At 41.6% G+C, this 24919-nt stretch overlaps 1 protein-coding gene across 4 annotated transcripts in view; it reads left to right on the top strand.

The window, feature by feature from the left end:
• The window catches only part of LOC139749634 (uncharacterized), a 230043-nt gene extending 209169 nt beyond the window's left edge, over positions 1 to 20874 (top strand). For all 4 annotated transcript variants that reach the window (XR_011713005.1, XM_071663782.1, XM_071663784.1 and 1 more), the window contains 2 exons: positions 4857 to 4975; positions 20469 to 20874. Coding sequence is in view for 3 of the 4 variants with exons in the window: in XM_071663782.1 (XP_071519883.1) it covers positions 4857 to 4943 (87 nt within the window). In the remaining variant the exon portion in view is untranslated. The remainder of the gene's footprint in view (positions 1 to 4856; positions 4976 to 20468) is intronic.
• Positions 20875 to 24919: the final 4045 nt, after the last annotated feature.

Raw genomic sequence — 24919 nt, 5'->3', positions numbered from 1 at the left:
TGTCCAAACCATTTCAACACACCCTCTTCTGTTCTTTCAACCACACTCTCTTTATTAACACACATCTTTCATACCCTTTCATTACTCAATCAAACCACCTCACACCACACATTGTCCTTAAACATTTCATTTCCAATGCATCCACCTTCCTCCATACAACCCTATCTATAGCCCATGCCTTGCAACCATCTAACATTGTTGGAACCACTATTCCTTCAAGCATACCCATTTTTGCTCTCCAAGATAATGTTCTCACCTTCCAAACATTCTTCAACACTCCCAGAACCTTCGCCCTCTCCCACACCCTATGACTCACATATACTTCCATGGTTCCATCCGCTGCTAAGTCCACTCCCAAATATCTAAAACACTTCACTTTCTCCAGTTTTTCTCAATTCACACTTACCTCCTAATTAACTTGCCCCTCCCAGTTAACTTGTCCCTCAACCCTACTGAACCTGAACCTAATAACCTTGCTTTTATTCACATTTACTCTCAACTTTCTCCTGTCTCACACTTTACCAAACTCAGTCACCAACCTCTGCAGTTTCTTGCCCGAATCAGCCACCAGCGCTGTATCATCAACAAACAACAACTGATGCACTTCCCAGGCCATCTCATCCACATCAGACTGCATACTTGCCTCTCTCTCTAAAACTCTTGCATTCACCTCCCTAACCACCCCATCCAAAACAAATTAAACAACCATGGGGACATCATGCTCCCCTGTCGCAAACTGACATTCACTGGAAACCAATCTCTCTCCTCTCATCCTACTCATACACATGCCTTACATCATTGGTAAAAAGACTTTTCTGCTTCTAGCAACTTACCTTCCACACCATATACTCTTAAAACCTTCCACAAAACATCTCTATCAACCCTATCTTATGCCTTTTCCAGATCCATAAGTGCTACATACAAATCCATCTGTTTTTTTCAATATTTCTCACTTACATTTTTCAAAACAAACACCTGACCCACACATCCTCCACCACTTCTGAAACCACAATGCTCTTCCCCAATCTGATGCTATGTACATGCCTTTACCTTCTCAATCAATACCCTCCCACATAATTTCCCAGGAATTCTCAACAAACGTATGCCTCTGTAATTTGAACACTCACCTTTATCCCCTTTGCCTTTGTACAATGGTACTATGCATGCATTCCACCAATCCTCAGGCACTTCATCATGATCCATGCATTCATTAAATATTCTTACCAACCAATCAATAACACAGTAACCCCTTTTTTTAATATATTACACTGCAACACCATCCCTAAAGTTTAATGATACTCTCACCCCAACTCTCATTTGCCCTCTTTTTCAACCCTTGCACCTTCCTTTTGACCTCCTGCCGAACCCTTGCACCTTCCTCTTGACCTCCTGCTGCTTTCTTTTATACAGCTCCCAGTCATTTGCATGCCTTCCTTGTAAGTATCATCCAAATGCCTCTTTTCTCTTTCACTAACAACTTTACTTCTTCATCCCACCACTCACTACCCTTTTTAATCTGTCCACCTCCCACCTTTCTTATGCCACATGCATCTTTTGCATATGCCATCATTGCTTCCCTAAATATATCCCATTCCTCACAAACTCCCCTCACGTCATTTGCTCTCACCTTTTGCCATTCTACACTCAATCTCTCCTAGTACTTCCTCACACAATTCTCCTTGTGAGAGGTAAGCTGCTAGAAGTGAAATGTTGTTACCATGGATGTAAGGCACGTGTACAAGTAGGAAGAGAGGAGAGTGATTGGTTCCCAGTAAAGGTCAGTCTGTTGTAGGGGTGTGTGATATCTCTACAGTTTGTTCAATTTGTTTATGGATATGGTGATGAGGGAGGTAAATGCAAGGGTTTTGGAGAGAGAGGTGTGTAATATGCAGTCTGTTGGGGATGAGAGGGCCTGGGAAATGAGTCAGTTGTTGTTCCCTGATGATAAAGTACTGGCGGCAGATTTGAGTGAGAAACTGCGAGAGTTGGTGAATGAGTTTGGAAAAGTGTGTGAAAGGAGAAAGCTGAGAGTAAATGTGGATAAGAACAAGGTTATCAGGTTAAGTAGGGTTGAGGGACAAGTTAACTGGGATGTAAGTTTGAATGGAGAAAAATTAGAGGAAGTGAAGTGTTTTAGATACCTGGGAGTGGACTTAGCAACATATGGAAGTGGAAGTGAGTCATAGGGTGGGGAGGGTTCGAAGGTTTTGGGAGCGATGAAAAAAGTGTGGAAGGAAAGAACATTATCTCAAAGAGCAGAATTGATTATGTTTGAAGGAATAATAGTTCCAACAATATTATATGGTTGTGAGGCATGGGCTGTAGATAGGGTTGTACAGAGGAGGGTGGATGTGTTGGAAATGAAATGTTTGAGGACAATATGTGGTGTGAGGTGGTTTTGATCAAGTAAGTAATGAAAGGGTATGAGAGATGTGTGGAAACATAAAGATTGTGGTTGTGAGAGCAGAAGAGGGTGTGTTGAAATGGTTTGGACATATGGAAAGATGAGTGAGTAAAGGTTGACAAAGAGGATATATGTGTCAGATGTGGAGGGAACAAGGAAAAGCAGGAGACCAAACTGGAAGTGGAAGGATGGAATAAAAATCCACTTGTTTTTCTAAGTATTTCTCGCACACATTCTTCACTGCAAACACCTGATCCATACATCCTCTACCACTTCTGGAACCACACTGCTCCTCTCCAATCTGATGCTCTGTACATGCCTTCACCCTTTCAGTCAGTACCCTCTCATACAATTTTCTAGGGATATTCAACAAACTTATGCCTCTGTAGTTGGAACGCTCACCTTTATCCCCTTTGCCTTCGTACAGTGGCACTATGCATACATTCTGCCAATCCTCAGGCACTTCACCATTATCTATACATACACTGAATATCCTTACCAACCAATCAACAACAGTCACCCCCTTTTTTAATACATTCAACTGCAATACCTTCCAAAACTGCCTCCTTCCCAGATTTCATTTTCTGCAAGGCTTTCACCACCTCTTCTCTCTTAACCAAACCATTCTCTCTGACCCCTCTCATTTTGCATACTATCCCATCCAAAACACCCTACATCTGCCACTCTATCATCAAACATATTCAATAAACCTTCAAAATACTCTCCATCTCCTTCTCACTTCATCACTACCTGTAAACATTTCCACCCTTTCCCCCTTCACCGATGTTTCCATTTGTTCTCTTGTCTTTCGCACGTTATTTACCTCTTTCCAAAACATCTTTCTATTCTCCCTAAAGTTTAATGATACTCTCTCACCCCAACTCTCATTAGCCATCTTTTTCAACCCTTGTACCTTCCTCTTGACCTCCTACCACTTTCTTTTATATATCTCCAAGTCATTTGCACTCCCTTGTAAGTATCATCCAAATGCCTCTCTTTTCTGTTTCACTTACAACTTTGCTCCTTCATCCCACAACTCACTACCCTTTCTAATCTGCTCACCTCCCATCTTTCATATGCCACATACATCTTTTGCACATAACATCACTGTTTCCCTAAATACATCCCATTCCTCACCCACTCCCCTCACATTATTTGCTCTCACCTTTTGCCATTCTACACTCATTCTCTCCAGTCACTTCCTCACACAAGTCTCCTTTCCAAGCTCACTTACTCTTACCACTCTCTTCTCCCCAACATTTCATTTCCAACACATCCACCCTCCTCTGTACAGCCCTATCTTTAACCCATGTCTCACAAACATATAATATAGTTGGGTCTACTATTCCTTCAAACGTACCCATTTTTGTTCTCTGAGATAGCATTCTTTTCTTCATCACTTTTTTCATTGCTCCCAGAACCTTCGAGCCCTCCCCCACCCTGTGACTCCCTTCCACTTCCATGGTTCCACTCGATGCTAAGTTTGCTCCCAGATATCTAAAATGCTTCACTTCCTCCAGTTTTTCTCCATTCAAACTTACATCCCAACAAACTTGTCCTCAACTCTACGGAACCTAAAAATCTTGCTCTTAATAACATTTACTCCAAACTTTCTTCTTTCACACAGTTTTCCAAACTCAGTCACCAACTTTTGCAGTTTCTCACTTGTATCAACCACTAGTGCTGTATCATCGGCAAACAACAACTGACTCACTTCCCAGGCTCTCTCATCCCCAACAGACTACATACTTGCCTTTCTCTCCACAACTCTTGCATTCACCTCCCTAACCACCCCATCCATAAACAAATTAAACAACCATGGGGACATTACACACACCTGCCGCAGACCAACCTTCACTGGTAACCAATCACTCTCCTCTTCCTACTCAAACACCAACCTTGCATCCTTGGTAAAAACTTTTCACCGCCTCTAGCAGCTTACCAACCACACCATATACTCTTAAGACATTCCACAAAGCATCTCTATCAACCTTATCATATGCCTTCTCCAGATCCATAAATGCTACATACATATCTATCTGTATTTCTAAGTATTTCTCACATGGACTAATAGGAGAAGGGGTGTCTGTTAATGCCGAAACTCCGTTAAATTGAATATAACCTAGTTTTAGTGCAGTTGAAGAAAAAAAGTTTTTAGTGAAAGAGAAAAGAGAGGCATTTGGGCAGTACTTACAAAGAAGTAGTGCAAATGATTGGGAGATGTATAAGAGAAAGTGGCAGGAGATCAAGAATAAGGTGCAGGGGTTGAAAATGAGGACAAATGAGTGTTAAATCTGGTCCATTAAATCAAGGGTTTACTGTATGTAAGTGAACTCCAAGGTTGTGTGGAGCTATATGATAGGAAACATAATCAAAGATGATAGATATTTGGGTAGTTTATCACATAATGTAAGACTAAAAATATGATAAGACATCTAATGATCTTTTTCAGATTTGTTTTAAAAAGACTTTTAGTGAGATCCAAATACCACCACCAGCACTAATTAAGAAGCTGTACGTTAGTGGTTCTCATCAATAAATACTTCATGTTCGAAGACTTCAATCTGAAAGGTATTTTGAGGAATTATGTTTTTACCTTTTTTTCTATGTCATTTTCTTTTGATCTTATTAAAGATTATTAATTTTATTTTAAGTAAAACCTATAATTCTTTTGTTAATATACATTGTGGTTCAGTGTTGTTGCACACATGATCATAAAGCATAAACACCCTTTGCCCCTATACTTAATGCTTTGTGATAATCATTTCGTTGCCCTCCTGCCAAAGGCTGACTCCTGTAAACAATAATTCAATTTAGCATTTATTTTTCTGTATTTCTACATATTTTTTTTATCTGATACTGTAGCATTATATTTGTTTAGTCCATCTAAATACAAAACTAAAATTCCTTTTTTTCTGCTCATCTTGTGAGTCACAATGAGAATTCACATACCTGTTAAGACCCATTTGGGTTGAATTGACTCTTCCCAGGGGAAAATATACCCCTTCTCTCAGAGTGAGAGATACTTTCTCACTGGTCTCTCTATAGTCACTCAGCTCCTTTGTTATACATAAGATTCCCATATCACTTACATTGATATTAAGCTTTCCATTCCTATGTCTGGAGTTTACTTGTTTTATTATTTGCGTGAAGAATTCTCCATACATGGATATATATATATATATCCATGAGGAAGTACCAGGAGAGACTGAATACAGAATGGAAAAAGGTGAGAACAAAGGAGGTAAGGGGAGTGGGGGAGGAATGGGATGTATTTAGGGAAGCAGTGATGGCTTGCGCAAAAGATGCTTGTGGCATGAGAAGCGTGGGAGGTGGGCAGATTAGAAAGGTTAGCGAGTGGTGGGATGAAGAAGTAAGATTATCAGTGAGAGAGAAGAGAGAGGCATTTGGACGATTTTTGCAGGGAAATAATGCAAATGAGCGGGAGAGGTATAAAAGAAAGAGGCAGGAGGTCAAGAGAAAGGTGCAAGAGGTGAAAAAGTGAGAGCTGAGGTGAGAGAGTATCATTAAATTTTAGGGAGAAGAAAAAGATGTTTTGGAAGGAGGTAAATGAAGTGCGTAAGACAAGGGAACAAATGGGAACTTCAGTGAAGGGGGCTAATGGGGAGGTGATAACAAGTAGTGGTGATGTGAGAAGGAGATGGAGTGAGTATTTTGAAGGTTTGTTGAATGTGTTTGATGATAGAGTGGCAGATATATGGTGTTTTGGTTGAGGTGGTGTGCAAAGTGAGAGGGTTAGGGAAAATGATTTGGTAAACAGAGAAGAGGTAGTAAAGGCTTTGCGGAAGATGAAAGCCGGCAAGGCAGCGGGTTTGGATGGTATTGCAGTGGAATTTATTAAAAAAGGGGGTGACTGTATTGTTGACTGGTTGGTAAGGTTATTTAATGTATGTATGATTCATGGTGAGGTGCCTGAGGATTGGTGGAATGCTTGCATAGTGCCATTGTACAAAGGCAAACGGGACAAAGGTGAGTGCTCAAATTACAGAGGTATAAGTTTGTTGAGTATTCCTGGGAAATTATATAGGAGGGTATTGATTAAGAAGGTGAAGGCATGTACAGAGCATCAGATTGGGGAAGAGTAGTGTGGTTTCAGAAGTGGTAGAGGATGTGTGGATCAGGTGTTTGCTTTGAAGAATGTATGTGAGAAATACTTAGAAAAGCAAATGGATTAGTATGTAGCATTTATGGATCTGGAGAAGGGATATGATAGAGTTGATAGAGATGCTCTGTTGAAGGTATTAAGAATTTATGGTGTGGGAGGCAAGTTGTTAGAAGCAGTGAAAAGTTTTTATCGAGGATGTAAGGCATGTGTACGTGTAGGAAGAGAGGAAAGTGATTGGTTCTCAGTGAATGTAGGTTTGCGGCAGGGGTGTGTGATGTCTCCATGGTTGTTTAATTTGTTTATGGATGGGGTTGTTAGGGAGGTGAATGCAGAGTTTTGGAAAGAGGGGCAAGTATGAAGTCTGTTGTGGATGAGAGAGCTTGGGAAGTGAGTCAGTTGTTGTTCACTGATGATACAGCACTGGTGGCTGATTCATGTGAGAAACTGCAGAAGCTGGTGAGCGAGTTTGGTAAAGTGTGTGAAAGAAGAAAGTTGAGAGTAAACGTGAATAAGAGCAAGGTTAATAGGTACAGTAGTGTTGAGGGTCAAGTCAATTGGGAGGTAAGTTTGAATGGAGAGAAACTGGAGGAAGTAAAGTGTTTTAGATATCTGGGAGTGGATTTGGCAGCGGATGGAACCAGGGAAGCGGAAGTGAATCATAGGGTGGGGGAGGGGGCGAAAATTCTGGGAGCCTTGAAGAATGTTTGGAAGTCGAGAACATTATCTCAGAAAGCAAAAATGGGTATGTTTGAAGGAATAGTGGTTCCAACAATGTTGTATGGTTGCGAGGCGTGGGCTATGGATAGAGTTGTGCGCAGGAGGGTGGATGTGCTGGAAAGGAGATGTTTGAGGACAATGTGTGGTGTGAGGTGGTTTGATCGAGTAAGTATTGTAAGGGAAAGAGAGATGTGTGGAAGTAAAAAGAGCGTGGTTGAGAGAGCAGAAGAGGGTGTTTTGAAATGGTTTGGGCACATGGAGAGAATGAATGAGGAAAGATTGACGAAGAGGATATATGTGTCGGAGGTGGAGGGAATGAGGAGAAGTGGGAGACCAAATTGGAGGTGGAAAGATGGAGTGAAAAAGATTTTGTGTGATCGGGGCCTGAACATGCAGGAGGGTGAAAGGAGGGCAAGGAATAGAGTGAATTGGATCGATGTGGTATACCGGGGTTGACGTGCTGTCAGTGGATTGAATCAGGGCATGTGAAGCGTCTGGGGTAAACCATGGAAAGCGGTGTAGGTATGTATATTTGCGTGTGTGGACGTATGTATATACATGTGTATGGGGGTGGGTTGGGCCATTTCTTTTGTCTGTTTCCTTGCGCTACCTCACAAACGTGGGAGACAGTGACAAAGCAAATTAAGTAAATAAAATATTATTTTGCTTTGTCGCTGTCTCCCGCATTAGCGAGGTAGCGCAAGGAAACAGACATACATGTCCACACATGCAAATATACATACCTATACATCTCAATGTACACATATATATACACACACAGACATATACATATATATACATGTACATAATTCATACTGTCTGCCTTTATTTATTCCCATCGCCACCTCGCCACACATGGAATAATAACCCTCTCCCCCCCTCATGTGTGCGAGGTAGCACTAGGAAAAGACAACAAAGGCCCCATTCGTTCACACTCAGTCTCTAGCTGTCATGTAATAATGCACCAAAACCACAGCTCCCTTTCCACATCCAGGCCCCACAGAACTTTTCACGGTTTACCCCAGACGCTTCACATGCCCTGTTTCAATCCATTGCCAGCACATCAACCCCAGTACACCACGTCGTTCCAAGTCACTCGACTCCTTGCCCGCCTTTCACCCTCCTGCATGTTAAAGCCCCGATCACTTAAAATCTTTTTCACTCCATCTTTCCACCTCCAATTTGGTCTCCCACTTCTCCTCGTTCCCTCCACCTCTGACACATATATCCTCTTGGTCAATCTTTCCTCACTCGTTCTCTCCATGTGACCAAACCCTTTCAAAACACCCACTTCTGATCTCTCAACCACACTCTTTTTATTTCCACACATCTCTCTTACCCTTACATTACTTACTCGATCAAACCACCTCACACCACATATTGTCCTCAAACATCTCCTTTCCAGCACATCCACCCTCCTGCACACAACTCTATCCATAGCCCACGCCTCGCAGCCATACAACTTTGTTGGAACCACTGTTCCTTAAAACATACCCATTTTTGCTTTCTGAGATAATGTTCTCGACTTCCAAACATTCTTCAAGGCTCCCAGAATTTTCGCCCCCTCCCCCACCCTATGATTCACTTCCGCTTCCATGGTTCCATCTGCTGCCAAATCCACTCCCAGATATCTAAAACACTTTACTTCCTCCAGTTTTTCTCCATCCAAACTTACCTCCCAATTGACTTGACCCTCAACCCTACTGTACTTAATAACCTTGCTCTTATTCACATTTACTCTTAACTTTCTTCTTTCACACACTTTACCAAACTCAGTCACCAGCTTCTGCAGTTTCTCACATGAATCAGCCACCAGTGCTGGATCATCAGCGAACAACAACTGACTCACTTCCCAAGCTCTCTCATCCACAACAGACTGCATACTTGCCCCTCTTTCCAAAACTCTTGCATTCACCTCCCTAACAACCCCATCCATAAACAAATTAAACAAACATGGAGACATCACACACCCCTGCCGCAAACCTGCATTCATTGAGAACCAATCACTTTCCTCTCTTCCTACACGTACACATGCCTTACATCCTCAATAAGAACTTTTCACTGCTTCTAACAACTTACCTCCCACACCATATATTCTTAATACCTTCCACAGAGCATCTCTATCAACTCTATCATATCCCTTCTCCAGATCCATTAATGCTACATACAAATCCATTTGCTTTTCTAAGTATTTCTCACATACATTCTTCAAAGCAAACACCTGATCCACACATCCTCTACCACTTCCGAAACCACACTGCTCTTCCCCAATCCAATGCTCTGTACATGCCTTCACCCTCTCAATCAATACCCTGCCATATAATTTCCCAGGAATACTCAACAAACTTATACCTCTGTAATTTGAGCACTCACTGTTATCCCCTTTGCCTTTGTACAATGGCACTATGCAAGCATTCCGCCAATCCTCAGGCACCTCACCATGAATCATACATACATTAAATAACCTTACCACCCAATCAACAATACAGTCACCCCCTTTTTTAATAAATTCCACTGCAATCCCATCCAAACCTGCTGCCTTGCCGGCTTTCATCTTCCGCAATCTTTTACTACCTCTTCTCTGTTTACCAAATCATTTTCCCTAACCCTCTCACTTTGCACACCATCTCGACCAAAACACCCTATATCTGCCACTCTATCATCAAACACATTCAACAAACCTTCAAAATACTCACTCCATCTCCTTCTCACATCACCGCTACTTGTTATCTCCTCCCCATTAGCCCCCTTCACTGAAGTTCCCATTTGTTCCCTTGTCTTACGCACTTTATTTACCTCCTTCCAAAACATCTTTTTCTTCTCCCTAAAATTTAATGATACTCTCTCACTCCAACTCTCATTTGCCCTCTTTTTCACATCTTGCACCTTTCTCTTGACCTTCTGCCTCTTTCTTTTATATATCTCCCTCTCATTTGCATTTTTTCCCTGCAAAAATCCTCCAAATGCCTCTCTCTTCTCTTTCACTAATAATCTTACTACTTCATCCCACCACTCACTATCCTTTCTAATCAACCCACCTCCCACGCTTCTCATGCCACAAGCATATATATATATATATATATATATATATATATATATATATATATATATATATATATATATATATATATATATAAATATATATATATATATATATATATAAAGTGAGAGGGTTAGGGAAAATGATTTGGTAAACAGAGAAGAGGTAGTAAAAGCTTTGCGGAAGATGAAAGCCGGCAAGGCAGCAGGTTTGGATGGTATTGCAGTGGAATTTATTAAAAAAGGGGGTGACTGTATTGCTGACTGGTTGGTAAGGTTATTTAATGTATGTATGACTCACGGTGAGGTGCCTGAGGATTGGCGGAATGCGTGCATAGTGCCATTGTACAAAGGCAAAGGGGATAAGAGTGAGTGCTCAAATTACAGAGGTATAAGTTTGTTGAGTATTCCTGGTAAATTATATGGCAGGGTATTGATTGAGAGGGTGAAGGCATGTACAGAGCATCAGATTGGGGAAGAGCAGTGTGGTTTCAGAAGTGGTAGAGGATGTGTGGATCAGGTGTTTGCTTTGAAGAATGTATGTGGGAAATACTTAGAAAAGCAAATGGATTTGTATGTAGCATTTATGGATCTGGAGAAGGCATATGATAGAGTTGATAGAGATACTCTGTGGAAGGTATTAAGAATATATGGTGTGGGAGGCAAGTTGTTAGAAGCAGTGAAAAGTTTTTATCGAGGATGTAAGGCATGTGTACGTGTAGGAAGAGAGGAAAGTGATTGGTTCTCAGTGAATGTAGGTTTGCGGCAGGGGTGTGTGATGTCTCCATGGTTGTTTAATTTGTTTATGGATCGGGTTGTTAGGGAGGTGAATGCAAGAGTTTTGGAAAGAGGGGCAAGTATGAAGTCTGTTGGGGATGAGAGAGCTTGGGAAGTGAGTCAGTTGTTGTTCGCTGATGATACAGCGCTGGTGGCTGATTCATGTGAGAAACTGCAGAAGCTGGTGACTGAGTTTGGTAAAGTGTGTGAAAGAAGAAAGTTAAGAGTAAATGTGAATAAGAGCAAGGTTATTAGGTACAGTAGGGTTGAGGGTCAAGTCAATTGGGAGGTTAGTTTGTATGGAGAAAAACTGGAGGAAGTGAAGTGTTTTAGATATCTGGGAGTGGATCTAGCAGCGGATGGAACCATGGAAGCGGAAGTGGATCATAGGGTGGGGGAGGGGGCGAAAATTCTGGGAGCCTTGAAGAATGTGTGGAAGTCGAGAACATTATCTCGGAAAGCAAAAATGGGTATGTTTTAAGGAATAGTGGTTCCAACAATGTTGTATGGTTGCGAGGCGTGGGCTATGGATAGAGTTGTGCGCAGGAGGATGGATGTGCTGGAAATGAGATGTTTGAGGACAATGTGTGGTGTGAGGTGGTTTGATCGAGTAAGTAACGTAAGGGTAAGAGAGATGTGTGGAAATAAAAAGAGCGTGGTTGAGAGAGCAGAAGAGGGTGTTTTGAAATGGTTTGGGCACATGGAGAGAATGAGTGAGGAAAGATTGACCAAGAGGATATATGTGTCGGAGGTGGAGGGAACGAGGAGAAGAGGGAGACCAAATTGGAGGTGGAAAGATGGAGTGAAAAAGATTTTGTGTGATCGGGGCCTGAACATGCAGGAGGGTGAAAGGAGGGCAAGGAATAGAGTGAATTGGAGCGATGTGGTATACCGGGGTTGACGTGATGTCAGTGGATTGAATCGGGGCATGTGAAGCGTCTGGGGTAAACCATGGAAAGCTGTGTAGGTATGTATATTTGCGTGTGTGGACGTATGTATATACATGTGTATGGGGGTGGGTTGGGCCATTTCTTTCGTCTGTTTCCTTGCGCTACCTCGCAAACGCGGGAGACAGCGACAAAGCAAAAAAAGAAAAAAAAATATATATATATATATATATATATATATATATATATATATATATATATATATCCCTGGGGATGGGGAGAAAGAATACTTCCCACGTATTCCCTGTGTGTCATAGAAGGCGACTAAAAGGGGAGGGAGCGGGGGGCTGGAAATCCTCCCTTCTTTTTTTTTTTAATTTTCCAAAAGAAGGAACAGAGAAGGGGGCCAGGTGAGGATATTCCCTCAGAGGCCCAGTCCTCTGTTCTTAACGCTACCTTGCTAACGCGGGAAATGGCGAATGGTTTGAAAGAAAAAGAAAAGAATATATATTATTATATTATTATTATTTTGCTTTGTTGCTGTCTCCCGCGTTTGCGAGGTAGCGCAAGGAAACATACGAAAGAAATGGCCAAACCCACCCCCATACACATGTATATACACACACGTCCACACACGCAAATATACATACCTATACATCTCAATGTACACATATATATACACACACAGACACATACATATATACCCATGCACACAATTCACACTGTCTGCCTTTATTCATTCCCATCGCCACCTCGCCACACATGGAATACCATCCCTCTCCCCCCTCATGTGTGCGGGGTAGCGCTAGGAAAAGACAACAAAGGCCTCATTCGTTCACACTCAGTCTCTAGCTGTCATGCAATAATGCCCGAAACCACAGCTCCCTTTCCACATCCAGGCCCCACACAGCTTTCCATGGTTTACCCCAGACGCTTCATATGCCCTGATTCAATCCAATGACAGCACGTCAACCCCGGTATACCACATCGATCCAATTCACTCTATTCCTTGCCCACCTTTCACCCTCCTGCATGTTCAGGCCCCGATCACTCAAAATCTTTTTCACTCCATCTTTCCACCTCCAATTTGGTCTCCCACTTCTCCTCGTTCCCTCCACCTCCGACACATATATCCTCTTGGTCAATCTTTCCTCACTCATTCTCTCCATGTGCCCAAACCATTTCAAAACACCCTCTTCTGCTCTCTCAACCATGCTCTTTTTATTTCCACACATCTCTCTTACCCTTACATTACTTACTCGGTCAAACCACCTCACACCACAAATTGTCCTCAAACAACTCATTTCCAGCACATCCACCCTCCTGCGCACAACTCTATCCATAGCCCACGCCTCGCAACCATACAACATTGTTGGAACCACTATTCCTTAAAACATACCCATTTTTGCTTTCCGAGATAATGTTCTTGACTTCCACACATTCTTCAAGGCTCCCAGGATTTTCGCCCCCTCCCCCACCCTATGATTCACTTCCGCTTCCATGGTTCCATCCGCTGCCAGATCGACTCCCAGATATCTAAAACACTTTACTTCCTCCAGTTTTTCTCCATTCAAACTTACCTCCCAATTGACTTGACCCTCAACCCTACTGTACCTAATAACCTTGCTCTTATTCACATTTACTCTTAACTTTCTTCTTTCACACTCTTTACCAAACTCAGTCACCAGCTTCTGCAGTTTCTCACATGAATCAGCCACCAGCACTGTATCATCAGCGAACAACTACTGACTCACTTCCCAAGCTCTCTCATCCACAACAGACTTCATTCTTGCCCCTCTTACCAAAACTCTTGCATTCACCTCCCTAACAACCCCATCCATAAACAAATTAAACAACCATGGAGACATCACACACCCCTGCCGCAAACCTACATTCACTGAGAACCAATCACTTTCCTCTCTTCCTACACGTACACATGCCTTACATCCTCGATAAAAACTTTTCACTGCTTCTAACAACTTGCCTCCCACACCATATATTCTTAATATCTTCCACAGAGCATCTCTATCAACTCTATCATGTGCCTTTTCCTGATCCATAAATGCTACATACAAATCCATTTGCTTTTCCAAGTATTTCTCACATACATTCTTCAAAGCAAACACCTGATCCACACATCCTCTACCACTTCCGAAACCACACTGCTCTTCCCCAATCTAATGCTCTGTACATGCCTTCACCCTCTCAATCAATACCCTGCCATATAATTTACCAGGAATACTCAACAAACTTATACCTCTATAATTTGAGCACTCACTCTTATCCCCTTTGCCTTTGTACAATGGCACTATGCACGCATTCCGCCAATCCTCAGGCACCTCACCATGAGTCATACATACATTAAATAACCTTACCAACCAGTCAACAATACAGTCACCCCCTTTTTTAATGAATTACACTGCAATACCATCCAAACCTGCTGTCTTGCCGGCTTTCATCTTCCGCAAAGCTTTTACTACGTCTTCCCTGTTTACCAAATCATTTTCCCCAACCCTCTCACTTTGCACACCACCTCGACCAATAAATATATATATATATTTATTGCTCTTTCACCATTCTATAAAACTATTTTCTCTTCTTTTGAGTTCACCGTGTCTGATTCTCTTAGTATTTCCTTCATGTGGTAGCCAAATTGATTTGAGTGGACACCCTCTGGTGTACTTTCACCAGCCATTGTCCCCAGACCGGTTGTGGTCAGGTGAGATGACAGGTAACAGCCAAATTACTTCCACATTTTACACTTCCTTCGGCCTTTGTTTCAGTGATAAAGTTTTAATGTTTTATGGTTGTTCCAGTCTCTGGGCCTGGAGAGGCTTTCTTTGTACACTAGATTAATGACAATGTCCTTTTCATGAGTTTATTTAAAAGGTACTCATGAGCAGAATGTAAACATGAACAAGTCTTATTTTGTATCTTATGATACCACTTAACCATTCTGGTGATTATTTGGGAAGTCATGGGGCCATCTCAGTTTACAATTTTCATTTTCAGTAAACTTTGTCAAGAGTAAGACCTCCAGAAACAAATTTATGGAATAACTGCTTCCTGTAATGAAAGTCCAGGCACAATGCTCAACCTTTACCTTTTAGGAGTACATGGGAGGGAAAGATAATAGAAGACTAATGGTTCATAATAAGGTTGTCTGTTATGATAGAAAAAATTGCAAAAAACAAAAGTAATTTCTCCAACCGCTTCTCCCACTGGCTTAACTGGGATAGAAAAAATATATAAATATGCGGTATGGGGGAACATAAGGCTTTGGAATTTTTATAGGTAAATCTAGACTGGAAAAAGTTCTATACCAGTTTAACAACACTTATCATGCAACTGGATTCTGAAAAAGATGTACATAATTAGCGGTAAACTGCGGTTAGCATTACTGACCATAACAAATCCATGGGCCACCCAGGGTTGAGTGCATAACTTTAAAGCCTGGTTGGGATGGGTTGGGACAGTCAGTTCACAGTCAACCAAGTTGTTGATCCACCCCAAGGGGTTGGTCATAAAATGCATACCATTATTGCTCTCCAAGATAATGTTCTCTCTTTCCACACATTCTTCATCGCTCCCAGAACCTTTGCTCCCTCTCCTCCCCTATGACTCGCTTCTGCTTTCATGGTTCCATTCGCTGCTAAGTCCATTCCCAGTTGTCTAAATCACTTCAATTCCTCCAATTTTTCTCCACTCAAACTCACATCTCAACTGAGTTTTTCCATCACTCCTGCTGAACCTAATAACCTTGCTCTTATTCACATTTACTCTAAACTTTCTCCTTTCACACACTTTTCCAAACTTAATCAAAAACTTTTGCAGTTTCCCACTTGAATCAGCCACCGTTGCTGTATCATTGGCAAACAACAACTGACTTACTTCCCAAGCCCTTTTATCCCCAGTAGACTGCATACTCGCCCCTCTCTCCAAAACTTGAATTTACCTCCCTAAACACCCCATCCATAAACAAATTAAAGTACTGTGGGGACATCATACACCCCTGCCGTAGACTGACCTTTACTGTGAGCCAATCACTCTCCTCTATTCCAACTGTTACACATGCCTTATATCCCTGATAAAAACTTTTCACTGCTTCTAGCAGCTTACCTCCCACACCATATATTCTTACGACCTTCCACAAAGCATCTCTATCAACCCTATCATATGCTTTCTCCGAATCCATAAATGCCACATGGAAATCCATCTATTTTTCTAAGTATTTCTCACACATTCTTCTAAGTAAACACCTGATCCACACACCCTCTGCCATTTCTAAAACCTTACTGCTCCTTCCCAATCTGATGTTTGTACATGCGTTCACCCTTTCAGTCAGGCCCCTTCCATACAATTTTCCAGGAATACTCAACCAACTTTTGCCTCTGTAGCCTGAACAATCACCTTTATCCTTTTGCCTTTATATAATTGCACTATACATGCATTCCACCAATCCTCTAGAACTTCACCATGATCCATACATAGAATGAATATACTTGCCAACCAGTCAACAATACAGTCAATCCCTTTCTTAATAAATTCAACTGCAATACCAACCAATCCCACAAGGCTTTAACCACCTCTTCTCTCTTCAACAAACCACTCTCCCTGATTCTCACTTCACACACCATCCCGACCAAAACACCATACATCTGCCATTCTGTCATCAAACACATTCAACAGTCCTTCAAAATACTCACTCCATCACTACCTGTTGTCATTTCCTCCCCTGTTGCTGCCTTCACTGAAGTTCCCACTTGTTCTCATCCTATGCATGTTATTTACCTCCTTCCAAGGCATCTTTTTATTCTCCCCAAAGTTTAATGATACATACCCTTGATCAAGGTATGTACAGGATAGCCCTGATGAAGGTATGTATAATCCAGTCTTGATGAAGGTATGTACAGTCCAGCCATGACGAAGGTATGTAAAATCTAGCCTTAATGTAGTTATGTATAGTTCATCCTTGATGAAGGTATATACATTCCAGTCTTGATTGAAATTGTATAATGTCCAGCCAATAGTTCAGCCTTGATGAACGTATGTACAGTTCAGCCTTGATGAAGGTATGTACAGTTCAGCCTTGATGAAGGTATATACAGTCCAGTCTTGATGAAGGTATATACAGTCCAGCCTTGATGAAGGTATGTACAGTCCAGTCTTGATGAAGGTATGTACAGTTCAGCCTTGATGAAGGTATGTACAGTTCAGCCTTGATTAAGGTATATACAGTCCAGCCTTGATGAAGGTATATACAATTCAGCCTTGATTAAGGTAAATACAGTCCAGTCTTGATGAAGGTATATACAGTCCAGCCTTGATGAAGGTTTATACAGTCCAGCCTTGATGAAGGTATGTACAGTCCAGTCTTGATGAAGGTATGTACAGTTCAGCCTTGATGAAGGTATGTACAGTTCAGCCTTGATGAAGGTATGTACAGTTCAGCCTTGATTAAGGTATATACAGTCCAGCCTTGATGAAGGTATGTACAGTTCAGCCTTGATGAAGGTATGTACAGTTCAGCCTTGATGAAGGTATATACAGTCCAGTCTTGATGAAGGTATATACAGTCCAGCCTTGATGAAGGTATGTACAGTACAGCCTTGATGAAGGTATGTTCAGTTCAGCCTTGATGAAGGTATGTACAGTTCAGCCTTGATGAAGGTATGTACAGTTCAGCCTTGATGAAGGTATATACAGTTCAGCCTTGATGAAGGTATGTACAGTTCAGCCTTGATGAAGGTATATACAGTCCAACCTTGATGAAGGTATATACAGTCCAGCCTTGATGAAGGTATATACACTTCAGCCTTGATGAAGGTATGTACAGTCTAGCCTTGATGAAGGTATGTACAGTCCAGCCTTGATGAAGGTATGTATGTACAGTTCATCCTTGGTGAACTTACATACAGTCCAGCCTTGATGAAGGTATGTATGTACAGTTCAGCCTTGATGAAGGTATGTACAGTTCAGCCTTGATGAAGGTATATACAGTTCAGTCTTGATGAAGGTATGCACAGTTCAACCTTGATGAAGGTATATACAGTCCAGCCTTGATGAAGGTATATACAGTCCAGCCTTGAAGAAGGTATATACAGTCCAGACTTGATGAGGGTATGTATGTACAGTTCAGCCTTGATGAAGGTATGTACAGTTCAGCCTTGATGAAGGTATGTACAGTTCAGCCTTGATGAAGGTATATACAGTTCAGCCTTGATGAAGGTATATACAGTCCAACCTTGATGAAGGTATGTTCAGTTCAGCCTTGATGAAGGTATATACAGTCCAATCTTGATGAAGGTATATACAGTCCAGCCTTGATGAAGGTATGTACAGTTCAGCCTTGATGAAGGTACATACAGTCCAGTCTTGATGAAGGTATGTACAGTCCAGCCTTGATGAAGGTATGTACAGTTCAGCCTTGATGAAGGTATATACAGTCCAGTCTTGATGAAGGTATATACAGTCCAGCCTTGATGAAGGTATGTACAGTTCAGCCTTGATGAAGGTACATACAGTCCAGTCTTGATGAAGGTATATACAGTCCAGCCTTGATGAAGGTATGTACAGTCCAGCCTTGATGAAGGTATATACAGTTCAGCCTTGATGAAGGTATGTACAGTCCAGCCTTGATGAAGGTATGTACAGTCCAGCCTTGATGAAGGTATGTACAGTCCAGCCTTGATGAAGGTATGTATGTACAGTTCATCCTTGGTGAACTTATATACAGTCCAGCCTTGATGAAGGTATATACAGTCCAGCCTTGATGAAGGTATATACAGTCCAGACTTGATGAAGGTATGTATGTACAGTTCAGCCTTGATGAAGGTATGTACAGTTCAGCCTTGATGAAGGTATATACAGTTCAGCCTTGATGAAGGTATGTACAGTCCAGCCTTGATGAAGGTATGTACAGTCCAGCCTTGATGAAGGTATGTACAGTCCAGCCTTGATGAAGGTATGTATGTACAGTTCATCCTTGGTGAACTTATATACAGTCCAGCCTTGATGAAGGTATATACAGTCCAGCCTTGATGAAGGTATATACAGTCCAGACTTGATGAAGGTATGTATGTACAGTTCAGCCTTGATGAAGGTATGTACAGTTCAGCCTTGATGAAGGTATGTACAGTTCAGCCTTGATGAAGGTATATACAGTTCAGCCTTGATGAAGGTATATACAGTCCAACCTTGATGAAGGTATGTTCAGTTCAGCCTTGATGAAGGTATATACAGTCCAGTCTTGATGAAGGTATATACAGTCCAGCCTTGATGAAGGTATGTACAGTTCAGCCTTGATGAAGGTATGTACAGTTCAGCCTTGATGAAGGTATATACAGTCCAGTCTTGATGAAGGTATATACAGTCCAGCCTTGATGAAGGTATGTTCAGTTCTGCCTTGATGAAGGTATGTACAGTTCAGCCTTGATTAAGGTATATACAGTCCAGCCTTGATGAAGGTATATACAGTCCAGCCTTGATGAAGGTATGTTCAGTTCAGCCTTGATGAAGGTATTGTACAGCTCAGCCTTGATGAAGGTATGTACAGTTCAGCCTTGATGAAGGTATATACAGTTCAGCCTTGATGAAGGTATATACAGTCCAGCCTTGATGAAGGTATGTATGTACAGTTCAGCCTTGATTAAGGTATATACAGTTCAGCCTTGATGAAGGTATATACAGTCCAGACTTGATGAAGGTATGTATGTACAGTTCAGCCTTGATGAAGGTATGTACAGGTCAGCCTTGATGAAGGTATATACAGTCTAGACTTGATGAAGGTATATACAGTCCAGCATTGATGAAGGTATATACAGGTCAGCCTTGATGAAGGTATGTACAGTTCAGCCTTGATTAAAGTATATACAGTCCAGACTTGATGAAGGTATGTACAGATCAGCCTTGATGAAGGTATGTACAGTTCAGCCTTGATGAAGGTATGTACAGTTCGGCCTTGATGAAGTTGTATACAGTCCAGACTTAATGAAGGTATGTACAGTTCAGCCTTGATGAAGGTATGTACAGTTCGGCCTTGATGAAGTTGTATACAGTCCAGACTTGATGAAGGTATGCATGTACAGTTCAGCCTTGATGAAGGTATGTATGTACAGTTCATCTTTGATGAAGGTATGTATGTACTGTTCAGCCTTGATGAAGGTATGTATGTACAGTTCAGCCTTGATGAAGGTATGTACAGTTCGGCCTTGATGAAGTTGTATACAGTCCAGACTTGATGAAGGTATGCATGTACAGTTCAGCCTTGATGAAGGTATGTATGTACAGTTCAGCTTTGATGAAGGTATGTATGTACTGTTCAGCCTTGATGAAGGTATGTATGTACAGTTCAGCCTTGATGAAGGTATACCCAGTCCAGTCTTGATGAGGGTATGTACAGTCCAACCTTAATGTTCAGGTAATTTTAACTTTGTGAAGCCTCAGTGTATATAATAAAACCACCATAAGATTATTAATTATATCACCAACGACACTCATCCTTTTTTTTCCATCACAGATTCTGGTAATAATCAAGAATATTCAGTAAATACAAATGAAGAGCATCACATGAATCCTAGTCTTTCAACAAAATGGTTGTTTAGATCTATTATGGCAACTAATAATGTTTGTCATCTGAAGCCATCAGGTAGCAGATTCAAGTATGAATTGGATGTGAATCTATTTTATGTTGGAAAGTAAATGAAATCAAATGATAATATATAGTAATTTTTGTTTCTATGTAGTTAAGGATATATTTTGATGATGGAACTACCTAGAGAAAGGATTTGTGAATGTCAGGGTTAGATCTGTTAAGCAATGAAAATCAACTTCAAATCCTAGAGATAGATGCACTGTTGCACTCTAAAATCTCTCCAACTTTTGTATGATATAGTATATTTCTGGAAAGTAAAAGACTAAGATTAGAGAGAACATATTTTAATTTCAAGTAATATCTTAGATAACAATGTTTCAGCAATATTAACAGTATTAAACATGTTTCAACAATATCAACAGTATTAATCATGTTTAACAATTTTAACAGTATTAAATGTTTCAACAATATTAACAGTATTAAACATGTTTCAACAATATTTTCATATATTTATTCTATTATACTTAGTTGCTGTCTCCGGCGTTAGCGAGGTAGCGCAAGGGAACAGACGAAAGAATGGCCCAACCCACCCACATACACATGTATATACATAAACACGCACATATACATTTCAACGTATACATACATATACATATATACACATGTACATATTCATACTTGCTGCCCTTATCCATTCCCATTGCCACCCCGCCACACGTGAAAAACAGCCCCCCCCCCCCCCCCATGCCCCAATGCACAAGGTAGCGCTAGGAAAAGAAACCACATGCCACATTCGTTCACACTCAGACTAGCTCTCATGTGTATTGCACAGAAACCACAGCTCCCTTTCCACATCTAGACCCCACAAAACTTTCCATGGTTTACAGCAGACGCTTCACATGCCCTGGTTCAATCCATCGACAGCACGTCGACCCCGGTATACCACATCATTCCATTTCACTCTATTCCTTGCACGCTTTTCACCCTCCTGTATGGTCAGGCCCCAATTACTCAAAATCTTTTTCACTTCCTTCCCCCTCAAATTTGGTCTTCCACTTCTCCTCGTTCCCTCCAACTCTGACACATATATCCTATTTGTCAATCTTTCCTCACTCATTCTCTCCATGTGACCAAACCTTTTCAATACACCCTCTTCTGCTTTCTCAACAACACTCTTTGTATTACCACACATATCTCTTACCCTTAAATTACTTACACGATCAAACCACCTTACACTACTTATTGTCCTCAAACATTTCATTTCCAACACATCCACCCTCCTCTGCACAACCTTGTCTACAGCCCATGACTCGCAACCATATAACATTGTTGGAACCACAATTCCTTCAAACACCCATTTTTGCTTTCTGAGATAACTTTCTCGCCTTCCACACATTCTTCAATGCTCCCAGAACCTTCGCCCTCTCCCCCACCCTGTGACTCACTTCCATGGTTTCATCTGCTGCCAAATCCACTCCCAGATAACTAAAACACTTCACTTCCTACAGTTTTTCTCCATTCAAACTTACCTCCCAATTGACTTGTCCCTCAACCCTACTGTACCTGATAACCTTGCTCTTATTCACATTTACTCTCAGCTTTCTTCTTTCACACACTTTACCAAACTCAGTCACCAGCTTCTGCAGTTTCTCAGCCGAATCAGCCACCAGTGCTGTATCATGAGCAAACAACAACTGACTCACTTCCCAAGCCCTCTCATCCACAACAGACTGTATACTTGCTCCTCTGTCTAAAAGTCTTGCATTCACCTCCCTGACAACCCCATCCATAAACAAATTAAACAACCATGGAGACATCACGCACCCCTGCCACAAACCGACATTCACTAAGAACCAATCACTTTCCTCTCTTCCTCCTCGTACACATGCCCTACATCCTTGATAAAAACGTTTCACTGCTTCTAGCAACTTATTTCCCTCACCATATACTCTTAATACCTTCCACAGAGCATCTCTAACAACTGTATCATATGCCTTCGCCAGATCCATAAAAGCTACATACAAATCCATCTGTTTTTCTAGGTATTTCTCACACACGTTCTTCAAATCAAACACCTGATCCACACATCCTCTACCACTTCTGAAACCTCACTGCTCTTCCCTAATCTGATGCTTTGTACATGCCTTTACCCTCTCAATCAATACCCTCCCATATAATTTCCCCAGAATACTTAACAACGTATACCTCTGTAATTTGAACACTCACCTTTATCCCCTTTGCCTTTGTACAATGGCACTATGCATGCATTCCGCCAATCCTCAGGCACTTCACCATGAACCATACATACACTGAATATCCTTGCCAACCAGTCAACAACACAGTCACCCACTTTTCTCATAAATTCCACTGCAATACCATCCAAACCCACCTCCTTGCCATCTTTCATCTTCCGCAAAGCTTTCACTACCTCTTCTCTGTTTACCAAACCCTTCTCCCTGACCCTCTCACTTCGCACACCACCTTGACCAAAACACCCTATATCTATATGCCACTCTATCATCCAACACATTCAACAAACCTTCAAAATACTCACTTCATCTCCTCATTCACAGACATTCCCATTTGTTCTCTTGCCTTATGCATTTTATTTACCTCCTTCCAAAACATCTTTTTATTCTCCCTAAAATTTAATGATACTCTCTCACCCCAACTCTCAACTGCCCCTCTTTTTCACCTCTTGTCCCTTTCTCTTGACCTCTTGCCTCTTTCTTTTATAAATCTCCCAGTCATTCGCACTACTTCCCTGCAAAAATCGTCCAAATGCCTCTCTCTTCTCTTTCACTAACAATCGTACTTCTTCATCCCACCACTCACTACCCTTTCTAATCTGAACACCTGCCACTTTTCTCTTGCCACAATCATCTTTTGCACAAGCCATCACTGCTTCCCTAAATACATCCCATTCCCCCCCCCACTCCCCTTACATCATTTGCTCTCACCTTTTCCCATTCTGCACTCAATCTCTCCCGGTACTTCCTCACACAAGTCTCCTTTCCAAGCTCACTTACTCTCACCACTCTCTTCACCCCAACATTCTTCTTTTCTGAAAACCTCTACATCTCTTCACCTTCACCTCCACAAGATAATGATCAGACATCCCTCCAGTTGCCCCTCTCAGCACATTAACATCCAAAAGTCTCTCTTTCACGCGCCTAACAATTAACACGTAATCCAATAACGCTCTCTGGCCATCTCTCTTACTTACATACATTTACTTATGTATATCTCTTTTTAAACCAGGTATTCCCAATCTCCAGTCCTTTTTCAGCACGCTGATCTACAAGCTCTTCACCATTACCATTTACAACAAGTACACCAATTATACCCTCCACTAACACATTACTCACCTTTGCATTCAAATCACCCATCACTATAACTTGGTCTCGTGCATCAAAACTACTAACACACTCACTCAGCTGCTCCCAAAACACTTGCCTCTCATGATCTTTCTTCTCATGCCCAGGTGCATATGCACCAATAATCACCCATCTCTCTCCATCCGCCTTCAGTTTTATCCATATCAATCTAGAGTTTACTTACACTCTATCACATACTCCCACAACTCCTGCTTCAGGAGTAGTGCTACTCCTTTCTTTGCTCTTGTCCTCTCACTAACCCCTGACTTTACTCCCAAGACATTCCCAAACCCCTCTTCCCCTTTAACCTTGAGCTTCGTTTCACTCAGAGCCCAAACATCCAGGTTCCTTTCCTCAAACATACTACCTATCTCTCCTTTTTTCTCATCTTGGTTACATCCACACACATAGACACCCCAATCTGAGCCTTCGAGGAGGATGAGCACTCCCCGAATGACTCCTTCTTCTGTTTCCCCTTTTAGAAAGTTAAAATACAGGGAGGGGAGGGTTTCTAGTTTCCCGCTCCTGTCCCCTTTAGTCGCCTTCTACAACATGCGGGGAATGAGTGGGAAGTATTCTTTCTTCCCTATCCCCAGGGATAGGGTTTGGATATTCAATTTATGAATGGTTCATGGTGAAGTGCCTGAGGATTGGCAGAATGCATGCATAGTGCCATTGTATAAAGGCAAATGAGTGAGGAAAGATTGACAAAGGATATATGTGTCAGAGGTGGAGGGAACGAGAATTGGGAGACCAAATTGGAGGTGGAAGAATGGAGTGAAAAAGATTTTGAGCGATCGGGGCCTGAATATGCAGGAGGGTGAAAGGCGTGCAAGGAATAGAGTGAATTGTAATGATGTGGTATACCAGGGCCGACATGCTGTCAATGGATTGAACCAGGGCATGTGAAGCGTCTGGGGTAAACCATGGAAAGTTCTGTGAGGCCTGGATGTGGAAGGGGAGCTGTGGTTTCGGTGCATTATACATGACAGCTAGAGA

Source organism: Panulirus ornatus, chromosome 7 (genome assembly GCF_036320965.1).
Source record: "Panulirus ornatus isolate Po-2019 chromosome 7, ASM3632096v1, whole genome shotgun sequence".
NCBI classification, from domain to species: Eukaryota; Metazoa; Arthropoda; class Malacostraca; order Decapoda; family Palinuridae; genus Panulirus; species Panulirus ornatus.
This window is presented reverse-complemented; position numbering and strand designations above follow the sequence as displayed.